Genomic DNA, 21,292 nt, shown 5'->3' with positions numbered 1-21,292 from the left:
GCAAAAATCCTTGAAAAGTCAGATCATTTTGATGCAACTCGAGACTGTATGTTGCAATTTTTGGTGTTCTTACAAAGTCATTTAGTGATTCTCCTGATGAAGAAAGTTGGACAAGCTATGAAACGCATTGAGAATAAACCACACTTTTCCTGAATACCTAGTATTTTTTGGATAAGTTCACCACTTGCCAGCAGCAGGGCATATTCCCTTATCCATTTCGCCTGATTTTGATGTTGGATCCTCCAACCAGGAGAGCAGCAGCAGTTGGAGTTACACATCAGGGCCTCTAAAGAGTTGTGCTTTCTTACAACTCAACCAGGAGAGCAGTTGCTGCACCACTAAAAAACTATTTTGTCTGGACAACACCCTATTTGCTCTTTCTTGTCCTTGTTTTTCTTAAGTTCTCTTGCTTTGTGTGTTTATAAGCAGAAAACTTTAATTCAAGGGGAGTGAAGAAGAGAGAAGCCAGTTGGGTGCAAATGTAGCGCCCCGAGGGTTCGGCCGCTACAGAGGTATTGCATCTCAACCAGATGTGCGATATCTCACTTCCAGGTAAGGATGGGGTGTGGATCAGGATCCTGACACCTGCATGCATTACACCACATTTCCGGGGGGCAGGGCGACCGATATGCTCCAAGTAGAGCACGACAGTCCCTGTCCCTGGCTGGAGTGGGGGGAGGGAACACCGAGGAAGGGGGGACCCTGTAGTGCATAGGAGGGAGAGGGCAGTTCCTGGGTGCACTTAGAAGGAGGTATAAAAGGTGGGCACCATCTGAGAGAGAGTGCAGTTCAGTCAGAGGAGAAGACAGGGTGCAGAGGCTCAGGCCGAGCTCTGCTCCGCTTGCAGGCCGGAGAGAGCGGCCGGAGCCTGGAGGAAGGAGAAGGAAGGAAGAGGAGCGGAGGAGGCTCCAGGAACAAGGAACGAAGGGACCCCAGGGTTGTGGACCAGCGAGTCGCCACTACACGCCCGAATCTACCTGCGTAGGGGGTCAGGCCAAAGGGGGAGACCGGTCCCCGAAACTTGTGGAGGTGGGGAACTACCCTCTGTTATGTTCTGCTACCAGAGCTAAGGAAAGAGAGGAGATCTGTCCCTACAATAGAACTCAGCTGAATCCCTACGATGTAACAGGGAACCTGATCCTGCGATCAGACCTGCTAAAGTCCTAAGCTAGTCTGTACGGAGACCTATAGATGTGGGGAAAGAATCCCTACAAGTACTAAGGACTGGGAGGAATATGGGACACCTCCTAACAGAAATAGTAGCAGACAGACGAACAAACAAAATATATAGAACATAGAGGTCCGTAGACCAAGCAAACTAACAGAGTTAGATACAGAGCACAGGCTAGCTAGAAAGTAGTTATACAATGAAGTCCAGCAAAGCCAGAAGGGCGGAGCAGGATTAAATAGGCCAACAAGGTCATGTGACCAGCAAAGGAAAAAAAACCTAAGAGCAAGGTTCTAACAGTACCCCCCCTTCTAAGAGGATCCTCCGGATCCCCTAGGACCAGGCTTATCAGGAAATCTCCTGTGAAACGCTCTGATAAGTCTGGACGCGGAAACATCATCCGACCTCACCCAAGAGTTATCCTCGGGTCCGAAACCTTTCCAGGCCACAAGATACTGCAAACTACCTCTATACCGTCTAGAGTTAAGGATGCGAGAAATTTCATATTCCCCGTCCTCCACCACCGGAGGAACAGAGGCAGAGGCGTCACAATCCGATACAACAGCTTTTTTCAACAGAGAGACATGAAATACCGGATTAATTCTCCAGGAGGTAGGAACCTCCAACCTAACAGCAGATTGGTTGACAACCTGAAGCACCTTAAAGGGCCCTACAAACTTGGGACCCAATTTCTTAGAAGGAATCCTCAACCGCAGATTCCTAGAGGACAACCAAACCATGTCACCAACAGCGAACAAAACCTCCTGTCGTTTCCTATCAAAGTAGTCTTTAGATTTTCTGTTGGCCTCCTGAAGATTACCACGCACATCCGTCCAAACTCTCTCCAAATCACCGGAAAAATTCTCCTCCTCAGGCACGGCAGATCCCAACTTGGAGAACGACCCAAACGACGGATGTCTCCCAGAACAACAAAAAAAAGGCGAACAACCAGCAGAAGAAGATGTATGATTGTTCAGAGCAAATTCAGCAAGTGGCAGAAACTCAGACCACCCCTCTTGATTGTCTGCCACAAAACAACGCAAGAACTGCTCAACATCCTGGTTTTTCCTTTCTGTCTGGCCATTAGATTCAGGATGATATCGGGACGAGAACGACAAATGAACTCCCAACCTGTCACAAAAGGCACGCCAAAAACGAGCCACGAACTGAGGACCCCTATCAGAAACAATGTCAGTAGGAACGCCATGAAGTCTGACAATTTCCTTGACAAAGGCCTTAGCGAGAGTTTTAGCGCAGGGCAGTTTGATGAAGGGAACCAAGTGACACATCTTGCTAAAACGGTCCACGACCACCCAGATGACAGTAAAACCCTCAGAGGGGGGAAGGTCAGTTATAAAGTCCATAGCCAAATGTGTCCAAGGAGCACTGGGAACCTCCAAAGGACAAAGCAACCCCGCAGCAGGAGTATGTGAGGACTTAGATCTAGCACATATAGTACATTGACGCACCCACTTAATGACTTCCTTCTGCCATCCAGGCCACCAAAAACTGCGACCCACCAGTCTCTTGGTCTCAGAGATTCCGGGATGACCTGCCAACCGAGATTCGTGACACTCAACAAACAAATCTCTCCTAAAGGTCCCAGGCACAAACAACCTCCCATGAGGAGTGTTAGATGGGGCTTTCTCCTGTGCTTTAAGAATCTCATCTTCCAAAACGGAGTCCAAAGCAGCTATCACAACACCTTCTTGTAAAATGTTCTCCTCTTTCTCAGCACCGACTATGGGAGAAAAACTGCGAGACAAGGCATCCGCCTTAACATTCTTAGTACCAGGGATGTAAGTAACGGAGAAATTAAACCGCGAGAAAAACAGTGCCCACCTAGCCTGACGGGCATTCAGGCGCTTGGCAGCATCAAGATATATCAGATTTTTATGATCCGTAAGAACCTGAACGGGAAATTCCGCACCTTCCAAGAAGTGGCGCCAGTGTTCAAATGCGAGTTTAATAGCCAATAATTCCCAATTACCAATATCGTAATTCAGTTCAGTCTCCGAAAATTTTTTTGAAAAAAAGGCACAGGGATGTAATCCATCCCCGTTATCCTGAGACAATACTGCACCAACCCCCACAGAGGAAGCATCAACCTCAACCAAAAACGGCTTAGTCACATCAGGCTGCATAAGGATGGGAGCAGAGGTGAACCTCTCCTTGAGATACACAAAAGCTTCAATGGCCTCAGAAGACCACTGAACCGCATCAGCACCTTTCCTGGTGAGATCGGTCAGAGGTTTGACAATACTAGAAAAATTTTTTATGAATTTTCTGTAATAATTGGCGAAACCTAAAAACCTCTGTATCGATTTCAAACCAATAGGCCTAGGCCATTCCTGTACAGCTTGAACTTTAACCGGGTCCATCTCAAAACCTTCGCTGGAGATAATGTAACCCAAAAAACTAATTCTCTGTACAGCGAACTCACATTTCTCCAGCTTAGCAAAAAGCGAATTGTCCATTAATAGCTGTAATACCTTACGTACGCTCCGCCAATGAGACTCCAGATCCGGCGAATAAATCAAAATGTCATCCAAATACACAACCACATTTTTGCCGATCAAAGGTCTAAGGATGTCATTAATAAGATTCTGAAAAAATGCAGGAGCATTAGTAAGACCAAAAGGCATAACGAGATTCTCAAAATGACCCACAGGAGTGTTAAAAGCAGTCTTCCATTCGTCACCCTCCTTCATGCGCAACAGATTGTATGCCCCCTTAAGGTCAATTTTAGAGAACCACTTGGCCCCCATTAACTGGTTAAACAGATCAGGAATCAATGGCAGTGGGTAAGGATTGCGTACAGTAATTTTGTTAATCTCACGAAAATCCAGACAAGGACGTAAACCGCCGTCCTTTTTTTTTACAAAAAAAAATCCAACCGCCACAGGAGACTTAGAGGGCCTAATGTGACCGGCGGCCAAACTTGTCTGTATGTATTCCTCCAAAGCCTTCCTCTCAGGAATAGTAAGGTTAAATAAACGACTTTTAGGAAGAGTCGCTCCAGGGACAAATTCAATAGAACAATCATAGTCTCTATGGGGAGGCAAAACCTGCGATTCCTTCTCAGAAAAAGCTCTCCAAAAATCCTGAATAGGAACAGGCAATTCTCCCCTATCCAAAGCTGCAATACGCCCGTTACAACACTTGTCATAACATTTATGGCTCCAGGATTTAATTTCACTGGTAGACCAATCCAGTACAGGATTGTGAATTTTAACCAGGGCAATCCCAATATTACTGGAGAAGGCAAGTTATTCAAAACTACCAAATCCAATTTCTCATGGTGAACACCATTAATAGTGAGAGGAAATTCACAGACCTTGAGAGTAATATTCTTCAAAGGAGAACCATCCACAGAAACCACAGCAATGGGGGATGATAAAGGTTCGGGTTTTAAATTGAGTCTTTCCAAGAATCCCCCATCAATAACATTCAGAGTAGACCCACAATCAACAAACACCCGAAATTCCATTAATTTTTCCTGAGCAATCGTGGAAGCAGCTAAAAATACACCCTTGGAATTTAAACAGGCAATACGGGCATGACTGACCATTTTTTTTTTTTCTTCATACGAAGCTCACAGCCTTTAATCAAATGACCAGATTTTCCGCAATAGAAACACAAGCCTTCAGAAAATCTACGATCTTTTTCTTGAGAGCGAGGTGCCACCGATCCAATCTCCATCGGTTCACCACTGTTAGTACACACATTCTCATAACCAGAAACTGACATAGCAGAGGATTTGCTCTCATTAACCCTTGCACGCAGTCTCCTATCCACCCGTATAGCTAATTGCATAGCCTGTTGCAAATCTTCAGGTGTAGGATAAGCAATTAGCAGGTCTTCAACCCTTTCATTGAGCCCAGCAAGAAATAGACTTTTCAGAGCAGAATCGTTCCACCCTGTTTGAGTAGACCAACGACGGAAATGAGTACAATATTTTTCCACATTACCTGATCCCTGTTTCAAACGTCTCAACTCAGTCTCAGCTGATGCGACACGGTCAGGATCATCATATAATAGTCCCAAAGCAGAAAAAAAACTATCCACTGATCTGAAGCATGTATCACTAGGTTGCAAAGAAAAGGCCCACTCCTGAGGCTCTTTGCGCAAAAGTGACATTATGAACCCTATGCGCTGGGATTCATCCCCAGAGGACTTGGGTCTCAAACGAAAATATAATAAGCAAGCATTTTTAAATGAAAAAAATTCTCAGTGTTCACCAAAAAATAAATCCGGCAAACATACCTTAGGCTCCAAGAAATGTGCTCCAGGACAGTTACTCACGTGCTGACGGAGCTCGGCCACTTCCAGAGAGAGTCCCTGCAGGTGTTTAGCCAAATCCTGAACCGACACCATGATGGAACAGAAAAATCTTTCCTTAGAGAATTTGCGGGCTGGACTTACTGTTATGTTCTGCTACCAGAGCTAAGGAAAGAGAGGAGATCTGTCCCTACGATAGAACTCAGCTGAATCCCTACGATGTAACAGGGAACCTGATCCTGTGATCAGACCTGCTAAAGTCCTAAGCTAGTCTGTACGGAGACCTATAGATGTGGGGAAAGAATCCCTACAAGTACTAAGGACTGGGAGGAATATGGGACACCTCCTAACAGAAATAGTAGCAGACAGACGAACAAACAAAATATATAGAACATAGAGGTCCGTAGACCAAGCAAACTAACAGAGTTAGATACAGAGCACAGGCTAGCTAGAAAGTAGTTATACAATGAAGTCCAGCAAAGCCAGAAGGGCGGAGCAGGATTAAATAGGCCAACAAGGTCATGTGACCAGCAAAGGAAAAAAAACCTAAGAGCAAGGTTCTAACACCCTCAGCTAGAAATCGAAGGCTGTGACATTTTATGTGGCGCAGCCCCTCGCTACACCCGCTAGGAAGGCACCACATAGGGTCAGGGAAACGGCACCAACGTTTTCCCGGAGAAGGCCCGAGGCAGCCGGACAGAAGCGAGGTCACTGGTGGGGTATGACAGGCCAGAGAAAGGACACACAAAGGGGGTCCTGTGAAACGCTCCAAAGTTATCTGGGAGTAGGCCGAGCCCCTCACCTGGTGAGCACAGTGCGACGTGGGACGTTATGACCAGCTGGAGTAACGTAGATAAAGAACTGTGAGTAAAAACCCTGGACTGCATTACAGGACTCTGTGTCGTTACTGCTGCTCCCGCGCACCATCACCCCCAACATCCGCACTCACTGCCCTGAGGCTATACTCCTCCCGTGGGGAGTTATACTACCCTCTGCTGCACCCTCAACACCAGCCTCAGCGGTCTGCCCTGCAGCGGCGGTTCACTCTGACCGCAATCCACGGGTGGCGTAGTCGGACATTCGGCATATAGACTGCCATTTGGTTTGACCGCCCTGGGCACGGACCGGGTCGCCGCCACGGAGGCTACAACCCCCAGCATCCACAACAGGCCCGGTTCCGGGTATCCCCACACACACACGGCCCAGGGGGCGCGTCACAAGCGTCTTGGACTAGTCATCTGAGCCACATGATCATCAGCTGGCTTTTAAATGTATGTTTTCTTTGACATGTCGCAGCATTTCAAGGTAAAACATATCTGGCTGAAATGATGGAAAACCAACAAGAAAAATACCGATTCAAAGGTCAAATAAGAAAAAAATCCAATGAAAATATCAAAACTTTATTAAACACACAAGTGTCACGGTTCCACCCCTCAGTGTGTCTGGGATGCAGTTACTGATAGCTCAGCCATCCAATCTGGTGCGGGGGCGTGCTGGAGCTGTCAGTACTGTGATTGACAGCTCGACCACCCAATTTGGTACAGGGGTATGCTGAAGCGGTCAGAATGTTGATTGACAGCTCGGTTATCCAATCTGTGATTGGGAGGCGCTGGCTATTTCCAGGTGTTCATTATTCCAAGTGACTGCCGGCTACTTAGCTGGGCTGTTTCTCTCAGACCTCTGCCAGACGTATATTCCGCTGGTGTGAGGTTTGTTTCTCTGTGCCTTCTGTTGTATGTTCTGATCCTCTACTGCCTGACCCTGGACTGTGACCTGACTTACACCTCTGTCTTTTTCCTTGGTATCTACGTGCTCTCTTGGTATTGACCCCGGAATGTCTATCTGCCTCACGGTCGCTCCGTGAGTTAGTGACTAGCGTCACAACAAGTAAGTGTGTGGTGGCAAAGGGAGACAGGAGCACACATGTGTTAAAACCAATGAGACAAACTGAATAAAAAACATGTATGTATGGAACCTGCATGGTATATGCATAGAGAAAATGTCAATCAAAAAGTTCGCAAATGAGGACAGTGGAATTGGAAAAGTAGTCAACTCATTAGATGAAGTTCTAAAAGTGCAAATCACAAATGTTCAGAATTGTATGCACTCATGAGGACAATAAGTAGGATAATAATTACCGCTTAAATATAGTGATAGTATTTAGTAACAGTGAGAACAATGTAATTGGATAGTCAACTCATAGCTGAAATTTGAGAATAGAAAAGTTAACTCAAAAACACTGGTGCCAGGTGCTGTTCCAAGTGAGGAATTGGATAATTTCTTAGTCTACTCACTACAGAACAAAGCATAATCAAATAGTATGTATACTGTATGTGTACCATGAGCTATTCAATTCATATAAATCAACATGTTTCTATATGTATGGAAGTATCTATATGGAAGTAACATATAACACTGTGCTACCGTGCTGCCCATTTTAACTCTATTATATGCATACTCTGTCTCATATGTATATACGTATATATTCTACATTTGTATATTACATATGTATATAGCTAATATACATTGGCAGAATGATCTTTTAACTGTTTATACTTATATAAACATGTTTATTTATGTGTGTTGAATAGCTCATGGTACACATACAGTATATATACACTATTTGCTTATGTTTTTTACTACAGTGAGTTGACTAATTATCCAATTACATTGTCCTCACTTGGAACAGCACATAGCACCAGTGTTTTTGAGTTAACCACTGAGCTATCGTGCTGCCCTAAAGTTATCACCGCAGCCTTGCAGCGCTGGGGTCTTGGGTTCAAATCCCACCAAGGACAACATCTGCAAGGAGTTTGTATGGGTTTCCTCCAGGTTCTCTGATTTCCTCTTACACTCCAAAGACATACTGATAGGGAATGTACACTTCTCATAAAAATAAAGGGCACACTTAAACAACAGAATATAACTCCAAGTAAATCAAACTTCTGTGAAATTAAACTGTTCACTTAGGAAGCAACTGTTATGTTCCGCAACTTAGAACTAAGGAATAGGAGGGAAAAGCACTGAGACTCAGCTTAACCCTACGCTGGGGTGGGTGCCCTATTCCTTATGAATAGCCCCACCGAAACTCATACACTGAACTCAAACGAAGACCTTCTAGGATGGGGAAAGGGGTCCCTAAAAGATCTAAGGACTGGGAGCAAAAGCAGGAGACCCCCTAAGAGAAAAGTTAGTTGCAGAAACGAAAATTAAAAAATTTGAAAAATTTTGAAAAAATGCAGGGGCGTTAGTAAGCCCAAAAGGCATCACCAAACACTCAAAATGTCCTTCTGGGGTGTTAAAAGCTGTCTTCCATTCATCTCCATCCTTCACCCACAGCAAATTATATGCCCCACGAAGGTCAAGCTTAGAAAACCATTTAGCTCCGGTCAATTGGTTAAACAAATCCAGAATAAGTGGTAACGGGTAAGGATTGCGCACAGTGATCTTATTAATCTCCCGAAAATCCAGACATGTCCTAAGACCCCCATCCTTCTTTTTGACAAAAAAGAACCCAACCGCCACAGGAGACTTAGAAGGTCTTATGTGACCTGCAGCTAAACTAGTCTGAAGGTACTCCTTCAAAGCCTCCTTCTCGGGAATTGTCAGATTAAACAACCGACTCTTCGTGAGTTTAGCATCAGGGACGAACTCAATAGCGCAATCGTAATTTCTATGAGGTGCTAAAGCTTTCGACTCCACCTCCGAAAAAACCCTCCAAAAATCCTGAATGGGTTCAGGTAACTTCCCCTTCACAACAGCCGCAATGTGAACATTACAACACTTACCATAACATCCCTGACCCCAGGATCTTATGGAACCAGACAACCAGTCCAGCAAAGGATTATGCACTTTTAACCAGGGCAGCTCCAGGACGACTGGGGAAGGCAACTTAGCAAGTACAAATAAGTCAATCTGCTCCTGATGTTCCATATTCATAGTAAGCAGAAACCCAGTGACCTTTCGAAGAATGCTCCCATGCTCCAGGGGAGTATTATCAATCGCAACCACAGGAAAAGGAAACGACAAAGGTTCAGAATCAAACTTATATTTTTCAAGAAATTGTTGATCAATCAAATTAAGTGCAGAACCACAATCCACCATAACCTGAAACTCAATAAAACGACCCTGACAGGTGGTATTACCAGGAAAAAACACCCCAGCAGAACATAAAAACGCAATGCAAACGGGAGTGTTATTTCTACTGACCATTTTTTTTTCTTTCCTTAAGCGAACCTCGCATTGCTTTAAAAAATGATTAGCCTTACCGCAATACAAGCAAAGTCCCTCAGAGAATCTCCTGTCCTTCTCCTTGGAACGGGATAACATTGCCCCGACCTGTATAGGTCCCCCAGTGTCGGCAGGAATATCGTGAGAAACAGAATCCAGCTATACAGGAAACTTCTCCTCATTCTGTCTAGCCCTCAAACTTTTATCCACACGGATAGCTAACTGCATGGCAACTTGCAGAGTATCCGGTGCAGGGAATGCAATGAGCAAATCTTTAACCTTTTCACTCAAGCCTGCCAGAAACTGAAACTTGAGTGCAGGGTCGTTCCACCTGACCTCTGCAGACCATCATCTGAACAGGGTGCAATAACTCTCAGCATCAAGAGAACCCTGTTTGAGACTTCTGAGCTCTGCCTCAGCTGATGTAACCCGATCAGGATCATCATATAGCAAACCCATGGCATCAAAAAATGCCTCCACAGGACTCAAACAATGATCATCAGGAGACAAGGAAAACCCCAGATTTGAGGTTCCTTACGCAATAGAGACATAATAATTCCTACACGCTGTAGTTCACTACCAGAAGACCTAGGTCTGAGACGAAAATACAACAAACAAGCATTTTTAAATGAAAAAGAATCGTGTCGTTTCCCCGAGAAACACTCAGGTAATCCTACCTTACGTTCTTCATAGCATTCTGCAGGGTATTTACTCACGTACTGCTGAAGATCGGCAACCTCCAGAGTCAACCCTTGCAATCATTGAGCAAGCTCCTGGATGGTAACCATACTGAAGAAAATCCAGGAAGAGGAGAGGAGAAGAAAAAAAACCCAAACCACCCCCCCCTTTTTTTTGTTTTTTTTAAACGCGGCTGGACATACTGTTATGTTCCGCAACTTAGAACTAAGGAATAGGAGGGAAAAGCTGTTCCTGCACTGAGACTCAGCTTAACCCTACACTGGGGTGAGTGCCCTATTCCTTATGAATAGCCCCACCGAAACTCCTGCACTGAACTCAAACGAAGACCTGTAGGACAGGGAAAGGGGTCCCTAAAAGATCTAAGGACTGGGAGCAAAAGCAGGAGACCTCCTAACAGAAAAGTTAGTTGCAGAAACGAAAATTAAAGGAAACAAAACTGGTGGAACATGAAGTCCCAGGATAACAATAGTCCAAGGCAAGAAGAACTAAACAAGGCTACTTAGCCAGAGCATGAGCGTTACTACACTGATGTCTTGCGGGGAATGGAAGCCAGGTGCTGAGTAATAAAGAGTGCAGAGATCGCGTGACCAAGAAACACAGCACCAGAGGAAAAGACTAGAAGCAAGCAAACCACAACAAGATGGCTGATAGTAAAACAACATAGATTCTAACAGCAACACTGATTGACAATCAATTTCACATGCTGCTGTGCAAATGGAATAGACAATAGATGGAAATTATTGGCAATTATCAAGACACACTCAATAAAGGAGTGGTTCTGCAGGTGGGGGCCACAGACCACATCTCAGTACCAATGCTTTCTGGCTGATGTTTTGGTCACTTTTGAATGTTGGTTTTGCTTTCACACTCGTGGTAGCATGAGACGGACTCTACAACCCACAGACGTTGCTCAGGTAATGCGGCAAGCTGTGGCAAGAAGGTTTGCAGTGTCTGTCAGCGTAGTGTCCAGAGGCTGGAGGCGCTACCAGGAGACAGGCCAGTACACCAGGAGACGTGGAGGGGGCCGTAGGAGGGCAACAACCCAGCAGCAGGACCGCTACCTCCGCCTTTGTGCAAGGAGGAACAGGAGGAGCACTGCCAGAGCCCTGCAAAATGACCTCCAGCAGGCCACAGATGTGCATGTGTCTGCACAAACGGTTAGAAACTGACTCCATGAGGGTGGTATGAGGGCCGGATGTCCACAGATGGGGGTGGTGCTCACAGCCCAACACCATGCAGGACGCTTTGCATTTGCGACAGGATTGGCAAAGTCGCCACTGGTGCCCTGTGCTCTTCACAGATGAAAGCAGGTTCACACTGAGCACATTTGAAAGACGTGACAGAGTCTGGAGACGCCGTGGAGAGCGATCTGCTGCCTGCAACATCCTTCAGCATGAATTGTTTGGCAGTGGGTCAGTAATGGTGTGCGGTGGCATTTCTTTGGAGGACCTCACAGCCCTCCATGTGCTCGCCAGAGGTAGCCTGACTGCCATTAGGTACCGAGATGAGATCCTTAGACCCCTTGTGAGACCATATGCTGGTGCGGTTGGCCCTGGGTTCTTCCTAATGCAGGACAATGCCAGACCTCATGTGGTTGGAGTGTGTCAGCAGTTCCTGCAAGATGAAGGCATTGAAGCTATGGACTGGCCCGCCCGTTCCCCAGACCTGAATCCGATTGAACACATCTGAGACATCTTGTCTCGCTCCATTCATCAACGTCACGTTGCACCACAGACTGTCCAGGAGTTGGCGGATGCTTTAGTCCAGGTCTGGGAGGAGATTCCACAAGAGACCATCCGCAACCTCATCAGGAGCATGCCCAGGCGTTGTAGGGAGGTCATACAGGCACATGGAGGCCACACACAGTATTGAGCCTCATTTTGACTTGTTTTAAGGACATTACATCAAAGTTGGATCAGCCTGTAGTGTGTTTTTCCACTTTAATTTTGGGGGTGACTCCAAATCCAGGCCTCCATTGGTTAATAAATTTGATTTCCATTGATGATTTTTGTGTGATTTTGTTGTCAGCACATTCAACTTTGTACAGAACAAAGTATTCAATGAGAATATTTCATTCATTCAGATCTAGGATGTGTTATTTGAGTGTTCCCTCTTTTTTTTTTTTTGAGCAGTGTATATTGTGAGCCCAATGGGGATAGTGCCGATAATGTCTGTAAAATTGTCTGAATTGTAAAGCGCTGCGGAATATGTTGACGCTATATAAATAAAAAGATTATTATTATTCTCATTCTCAATAATTAATGCAGATATTTCAGTTGTGAGTTCACTATCCAATTACATTCTTCTCACTGTTACTAATACTGTATCACTATATTTATGAGGTGATTATTTATCCTGCCTATTGTCCTCATGAGTGCATTTAGTTATGAACATTTGTGATTTGCGCTTTTAGCACTTTATCTAATGAGTTGACTAATTTTCCAATTCCATTGTCCTGATTTGCAAACTTTTTGATTGACATTCTCTCTATTGTGACAAAGTCACTGGAGGGGAGATATGTAGCCAGTAATATAAACCTAGGAAAATGCTCCAGCACACTAAGCGCTAAGAGGGGTTAATCGGCCATGTTTAGTGCTAAGTTGATTGAACAGCTGTAGAGTGGGAGGAGTCCAGAAGATAAATACCTAGCCTTCTAGAGCATTCAGTGTGGGGATGGGCTTGAAGCTGCAAGTTAGGCTGTGTTTGTTTTGTTAACGTTACACTGGTTTATGCAGTACTTTTCAGTTTTAATAAACTGGTGGAAGATTTAAAGAGACAGTGTCCTGTGTCCACCTCTATATGCAACTGAGTGAGCCGATCTAGCACACTTTGTATATACCATGTAGGTTCCATCCATAAATGTTTTTTATTCAGTTTTTCTCATTGGATTTTAACACTTACGTGCAACTGTCTCCCTTTGGCACCACATACTTACCTATGTGTTGAATAAAGTTTTGATATTTTCATTGGATTTTTGTCTTATTTGACATTTGAATCAATATTTTTCTTGTTGCTTTTTTGTTTATTCCAGATTGGGACTACATACCAATATATCCAGGGGATACTTGTGTATCAATTACTATTTAGCATATATATTAGATTTATGCATATGACTTCTTATTTTTTTGATACGCATATATAATCTGCTTGTTCCTTGCTTCAATTTGTTTAACTGAAATGATGAAACCAGTGTCTGCCCATGCTGCCCATGGTTCGAGCAGTATAAATCAGCTAACAGGTTCCCTTTAGTTGCAAATGCTTACTTGAATAGGCCAGAGAAGGTATCGGATGTCACCACTTAGACCTTCTTTACTGAACATTTGTTCTGTTCCACCAGTCGTAAATGAAAGTATGGCTCGTTTACCCTAAGGAAGAGAAGAATTAGCACGTACAATTCAACAGTGTTAGAAATTATCTACACTTTCACCTACAATTTCACTTTCATTGCCATCACATCTGTTAAATCAATTATTTTGTACAATATTAGGCTTTCTTCACAGTTTTATACTAATACCAAATTACCAACAAAAAAGGCAAGTATGTAGACATATCAATATTTTTCTTAACCTTAACCCCTTCATGACATGCACTGTATATGCACTATGCTAGCGTGAAGTGAGTATATGCAGCGGGCTTATGTGGTAAGCTTTCCCCACACTCGATACACTTAACAGTTCAAATCGCCCGACCTCTTTTCCACCATTAAAAATAAAGATAAGAAAAAAATACACATACAGTATGTGTTATTGCCACATTCAAAAAAGTTCAATCAAAATATAAAAATAATTAACCACATCGATAAACATCATAAATAGAAAAAAATTCAAGAACGCCAAAATTGTTTTTTTTTATTGCTGTAGTACAACAAATAATGCTGTAACAAGCAATCAAAACATCATATCTATCCCAAAATAGTATCAATAAAAATATTGTCTCACACCACAAAAAAATAAGCCATCATATAGCTCCATTGACTTAAAAATGAAAATGTTATGGGTCTCAGAAAATGGCGACACAACCCCAAAATTTTTTTTTCAAAATGCTGATTTGCCTGTATTTCCTGTACACTGACACTAGATATAGAGCTCCTCTGTATAATGTCACTGGTGATCACTGTACCTGTATAATGTCACTGGCAGGGGCGGACATACCGCCGCTGCAACTGCACCGGGCCTGGCGGTGCAGGGGGGCCCTTGCAGGGTGGACAATAATGAGGACAATCTGGCCAGTTTCTCGGAGACCCAGGCTCCGTGGGGCACATGGCCAGATTGCCCTCATCCTGTGTGGCGATTCCTGCAGCTCCACTGCCTATAAGAGGAAATGGCAGCGGAGCTGCAGGGATCCATCTTCTGCTTTCTGTGTGACACAGACGCGCGCTGCTTGATGACGTCAGCAAGCAGCGCGTGCCTGTGTCAGGGAGAAAGTTGCTGGTGAGGACGATGCTGCGGGGGAGCGTGCAGAGAGGTAAGTTTGTTTTTTTAAATTTTATCCAATACACTGGGGCAATGATGCGGGGAAAGCAATGATGGGGGGCAGAAATGATGAGGATGATGGGGGGAGAGCAATGATGAGGGTGATGGGGGGAGAGCAATGATGAGGGTGATCGGGGGAGAGCAATGATGAGAGTGATCGGGGGAGAGCAATGATGAGGGTAATCGGGGGGAGAGCAATGATGAGGGAGATCTTGGGGAGGGCAATGATGAGAATGATCGGGGGGAGAGCAATGATGAGGCTGGTGTGGGACAGCAATGATAGGGGTGGTGTGAGATAACAATGATGAGGGTGGTGTGAGAGAACAATGATGAGGGTGGGGGAGAGGACACTGTGGTGTGGTGTGGGAGAACAAAGATGGGAGGAGAGCAATGATGGGGGTAAGATGCATAGGGCACTTTATAATGAGTTGAAAGGTGGGAGAAGACGCTGTCAGGGGCTTGTAATGAATTGGGATGTGGCGGAGGATGCTCAGTACCTGATAACGTCTTCTCTCACCTTCAAAGTGTGGGGGAGACACATGTATGTGTACAATATAGGTGACCTTGTTATTTTCTAGGCTGGAGATCATCGTGACAAGACGAGTTGTGGCTGGGAGATGTCGACGTGAAGGTCTGACCAGATGGAGAAGAAGCAGCAGAAACTGACTCTGATCAGATGAGATGTCAGCGGTAAGTGCCTGGATGTAAATATTATTCTGTATCTGCACTGTGTGACTTGGAGTGATAATGCTATCTGTAAAATCCCTTAGGCCACATTCTCACTTTTGTGTGAAATGTCCGTGTGCTGCCAGATTTTTTTATTAAACGGCACAAGGACTTGTAGAGTTTTATAGATCCATTTACACATCCATGAAAATCACGGATCTGAGAATGAGATCTGTGAGGGTCAGAGACTGTCCTGTTGTGATCCGATTTTGAGAATCAGAATAGGACATGCTCAATGCGTCTATAACAGCGAGCAGCACACCGACACTGCACACGAATACAGGAATGTAGCTTTATTATGTATAGCACAGTCCCTTAGTATATAGACTATGTAAGGTATATACAGTACAGACCAAAAGTTTGAACACACCTTCTCATTTAAAGATTTTTCTGTATTTTCTTGACTATGGAAATTGTACATTCACACTGAAGGCATCAAAACTATGAATTAACACATGTGGAATTATATACTTAACAAAAAAGTGTGAAAAAACTGAAAATATGTCTTATATTCTAGGTTCTTCAAAGTAGCCACCTTTTGCTTTGATGACTGCTTTGTACACTCTTGGCATTCTCTTGATGAGCTTCAAGAGGTAATCACCGGAAATGGTCTTCCAACAATCTTGAAGGAGTTCCCAGAGATGCTTAGCACTTGTTGGCCCTTTTGCCTTCACTCTGCGGTCCAGCTCACCCCAAACCATCTCGATTGGGTTCAGGTCTGGTGACTGTGGAGGCCAGGTCATCTGGCATAGCACCCCATCACTCCCCCTCTTGGTCAAATAGCCCTTACACAGCCTGGAGGTGTGTTTGGGGTCATTGTCCTGTTGAAAAATAAATGATGGTCCAACTAAACGCAAACCGGATGGAATAGCATGCCGCTGCAAGATGCTGTAGTAGCCATGCTGGTTCAGTATGCCTTCAATTTTGAATAAATCCCCAACAGTGTCACCAGCAAAGCACCCCCACACCATCACACCTCCTCCTCCATGCTTCATGGTGGAAACCAGGCATGTAGAGTCCATCCGTTCACCTTTTCTGCGTCGCACAAAGACACGGTGGTTGGAACCAAAGATCTCAAATTTGGACTCATCAGACCAAAGCACAGATTTCCACTGGTCTAATGTCCATTTCTTGTGTTCTTTAGCCCAAATAAGTCTCTTCTGCTTGTTGCCTGTCCTTAGCAGTGGTTTCCTAGCAGCTATTTTACCATGAAGGCCTGCTGCACAAAGTCTCCTTTTAATAGTTTTTGAAGAGATGTGTCTGCTGCTAGAACTCTGTGTGGCATTAACCTGGTCTCTAATCTGAGCTGCTGTTAACCTGCGATTTCTGAGGCTGGTGACTCGGATAAACTTATCCTCAGAAGCAGAGGTGACTCTTGGTCTTGCTTTCCTGGGGCGGTCCTCATGTGAGACCAGGTCAATGCCACAAAGAGTTCTAGCAACAGACACATCTCTACAACAACTGTTAAGAGGAGACTTTGTGCAGCAGGCCTTCATGGTAAAATAGCTGCTAGGAAACCACTGCTAAGGACAGGCAACAAGCAGAAGAGACTTGTTTGGGCTAAAGAACACAAGGAATGGACATTAGACCAGTGGAAATCTGTGCTTTCGTCTGATGAGTCCAAATATGAGATTTTTGGTTCCAACCACCGTATCTTTGTGAGACGCAGAAAAGGTGAATGGATGGACTCTACATGCCTGGTTCCCACGGTGAAGCATGGAGGAGGAGGTGTGATGGTGTGGGGGTGCTTTGCTGGTGACACTGTTGGGGATTTATTCAAAATTGAAGGCATACTGAACCAGCATGGCTGCCACAGCATCTTGCAGCGGCATGCTATTCCATCCGGTTTGCGTTTAGTTGGATCATCATTTATTTTTCAACAGGACAATGACCCCAAACACACCTCCAGGCTGTGTAAGGGCTATTTGACCAAGATGTAGAGTGATGGGGTGCTACGCCAGATGACCTGGCCTCCACAGTCACCAGACCTGAACCCAATCGAGATGGTTTGGGGTGAGCTGGACTGCAGAATGAAGGCAAAAGGGCCAACAAGTGCTAAGCATCTCTGGGAACTTCTTCAAGATTGTTGGAAGACCATTTCCGGTGACTACCTCTTGAAGCTCATCTAGAGAATGCCAAGAGTGTGCAAAGCAGTCATCAAAGCAAAAGGTGGCTACTTTGAAGAACCTAGAATATAAGACACATTTTCAGATGTTTCACACTTTTTTGTTAACTATATAATTCCACATGTGTTAATTCATTGTTTTGATGCCTTCAGCGTGAAAGTACAATTTTCATAGTTATAAAAATACAGAAAAATCTTTAAATGAGAAGGTGTATCCAAACTTTTGGTCTGTACTGTATATCTGTAGCTTTGTCACAATAAAAGGAGGGGGGCCCATACACATTTCTTGCACAGGGGCTCCAAGCTGTCAGTCCACCCCTGGTAACTGGTGATCACTGTATTACCTGTACACTATACGCTATATACAGAGCTCCTCTGTATAATGTCACCAGTGATCACTGTATTATCTAAACACTATATACTATATAAAGAGCTCCTATGTATAATGGCACTGATGGTAATATTAGTGTTATTAGTATTGTGTGTTTTATTAATGATCAGTATTCTAGTATTCAGTCGCTCTGTGGCAGTAATATGTGGTCTGGTGATGGTGTGATTGTATTTGTCCCTTGTATGCGACACTATTTGGTAACTATGTGGTGGTAATATGTGGTCTGGTCATGGTGTGGTGGTATTTCACACATATTTGGCATGTGGCCACTGAGACCAGAGATTAGGTGCAGCAGGCAGTTGAAGTGAGAGATGGACAGGAGCTCGTCCATTGAGCAGGTTTCTTTAGTACTAATTTTAAGAACTTGTTAATACCATTCACAATAGCAAGAAGTCACTGCAACAACGTGCACTGGACAGGAGGCAATGAGGCCATACATGAAGATATATTCAGGACAAGAAGGGGAAAGCGCTTTTACTTTTAGCTTCTGTTACTTGTATTTTGTGGTTGAGGAAAGTGTATGTTAAATGGGTGTGGCTTAAAAATGGGCATGGTTTTACATTTGTGTGGCTTCTTAACAAAAACTGGGAACTTGTTAAAATTCTGAATCCCACCCCTGCATCAGCATGTGACACTAAGCTCCACCCACTGCTGTTAACCATTTGAATACTGCTGTCAATCTCTGACAGCGCCATTTGAACTGCGTAAACATCGCCTCCTCCAGACTCCGCAATGCGATCGCAGCACTCCGATGGGATGCCATGACAGCCAGAATCTGGCTAAAGGCCCCTGTGTCTGCCATGACAGTGTTACCATGACCATGATTTTTACTATATACTGCAATACTATATTATTACAGTATAAAGTTCAAGCGATTGGACAATTGCAGGATCAAATACCCTAAGAAGTAAAAGTAAAAAAAAAGGTGTTTAGTAACATAAAAAATATAATCATTTGAAGCAATCTCCTTCCCCCATTTAAAAATAAAGAAATTAAAACAATTAAAAAATATACACATATGTGGTATTGCTATGTCTGTAAAAGTCAGTTCTATCAAAATATAAAATGAATTAAGCCAATTGGTAAAAACCATAATGAGAAAAAAATTGAAACATCACAATTGCGATTTTTCAGTTGCCACAAGTACGAAAAAATGCAATGAGGAGCGATCAAAACTTTGTATCTACCCCAAAACGTTATGAATAAAAATGTTAACTTGTCATATAAAACAAAAGCCATCAAACAGCTCAATTGACTGAAAAATGAAAATGTCACGAATTTTGAAAACTAGCAATAGTAAAATAATTTTTATTTTTTTTTACAAATTGACACATTTTTTTCAGTGGGGATTTTGGCCCACTCCTCCATACAGATCTTCTCCAGATCTTTCAGGTTTCAGAGCTGTAGCTGGGCAACTTTGAGTTTCGACTACCCCCAAAGATTTTCTATTGGGTTCAGGTCTAGAGACTGGCTAGGCCACTCCAGGACCTTGACATGCTTCTTACAGAGCCACTCCTTAGTTACCCTGGCTGTGTGTTTTGGGTCATTGTCATGCTGTGATCACTACCTCACACTTCCCATCTATCTTCTTCCTTCTCTAACTCTATCAAATAAGTGGGGTGGGGTGGAGATAGAGGGAAAACAAGTAGGTGTGAAGGTGCACTTAAATGTTTGGCCACATCAATGGTGCACCAAGCGGCTGTATTTGTTTTGAACAGTCATTCTGTGCTAACAGGTTGACTTTAATGAATCAATGCCTTAGTATGTAAATCAGTCAATTTTCTCACTGTACACGTTAACACTGTTTTACTATTTTTAAAAAGATTATAAACAGGCCTGATTCATTAAGACTGGCATTTCATTCTCCAGTCTTAATGATGGGCATGTAGAAATAAGAAGGGCCACATTCATTAAGAGGCACAAGTCACTTAATGAATTTGGGGCTTTTTATCACTGCAATGCTTTTTTACCTTTGGCAGGATTGTTACTCCAGTTAGGGACTGTAGTAACATTTCTGACGTAAGTAACGCCGGCACTTATACTGAATTTGACGGGGTAGCCACATCCCATCACATCCTGGTTCCTCCCCAGTTCCACTCATTCTAGTGGAGCTGCATCAAACTGGCATAAAAACAACAAAAGTCGCCAAATCTTTGCACAACTCCTCATTGCGCAAAAATTTTGCTACTATTCAAAATATTTTTTGCTAGTTTTCTGACAACACTTTGATATATAGGACACTACTGTATATTTTGTGATTCAACATAATGTTAGAGGTACAACATACCTTAAGTAATCCAGTTTCATAATAACCTGGGAAGTCAAAGGCAAAACCTTGAACGAAGCATCGATCTATCCAGCCCTTCATGATTGCAGGGAAGCTGAACCAATATAAAGGAAACTAAGGAAAATAAATAGATACATTAATACTGGATTCACACTGCGTTATACTGCATTTTTGTAACGCAGGTGGTTACTTTAAAGTATATAGTAAATCATAAACATTTTTTTACTTTCTGGTGTTTTTGTCAATTTCTGGGCCAGTGACTTATAAATATAAATCAATAAGTATAAAGCAAATTTTATTGAACAAACCTCCCAATTATAACTATTTTTTCCAAACTAAAAAACCTCAACATGCACTGTTCAAATTATTATGTACCACAGAGTTTCCTAACATTTTATAGGCTACAAAGAACTGAAAATAGTCATTTGTTGGATTTGCAGCATTAAGGTCACATTTACTGAAATCAAAAGCTTTTTCAATCAAAAACATCATAACAGGCCAAGTTACATGTTAAAATAGGTCCCCTTCTTTGATATCACCTTCACAATTAGTGCATCCATTAACCCTCCGTCACATACAATATCGGTTCTAACGAGTTCACATACAATGTGACTGTCAGGCGCAGGCTATAAAAATACCTATAATATCTAATGTTTGCAATTTCAGTGCTCTAAAAGAGATCAGTGACCTTCATAGGGATGTAATAAAAGAGACTACACATAATCAGGTGCAAAAAACCCCCATTTACTTAACATAAAACTAATAACTCTGAAATACAAACATTTCAAAACTCCCGCCAAATAGTCCCCAGTTCGACTCTGTCAAAAAACTCTACTAAGAAAATTTATGGAAACAAACTTAATTTTAAGGTATCTTAAATACTATTAAACACATATTCAATCAGAATTAGATC

At 43.3% G+C, this 21,292-nt stretch overlaps 1 protein-coding gene across 1 annotated transcript in view; it reads right to left on the bottom strand.

The window, feature by feature from the left end:
* NQO2 (N-ribosyldihydronicotinamide:quinone dehydrogenase 2) overlaps window positions 1-21,292 on the bottom strand; it is a 117,586-nt gene that overhangs the window by 9,247 nt on the left and 87,047 nt on the right. The window contains exons 4-5 of the mRNA XM_073678696.1: window positions 20,380-20,493; window positions 13,642-13,743 (exon numbers count right to left, since the gene is read on the bottom strand). Coding sequence (XP_073534797.1) covers window positions 13,642-13,743; window positions 20,380-20,493 — 216 coding nt within the window. The remainder of the gene's footprint in view (window positions 1-13,641; window positions 13,744-20,379; window positions 20,494-21,292) is intronic.

The sequence above is a fragment of the Phyllobates terribilis genome, unplaced genomic scaffold, assembly GCF_046119375.1.
Source record: "Phyllobates terribilis strain yellow unplaced genomic scaffold, ASM4611937v1 Scaffold_4__5_contigs__length_816908805, whole genome shotgun sequence".
Lineage (NCBI taxonomy): Eukaryota > Metazoa > Chordata > Amphibia > Anura > Dendrobatidae > Phyllobates > Phyllobates terribilis.
This window is presented reverse-complemented; position numbering and strand designations above follow the sequence as displayed.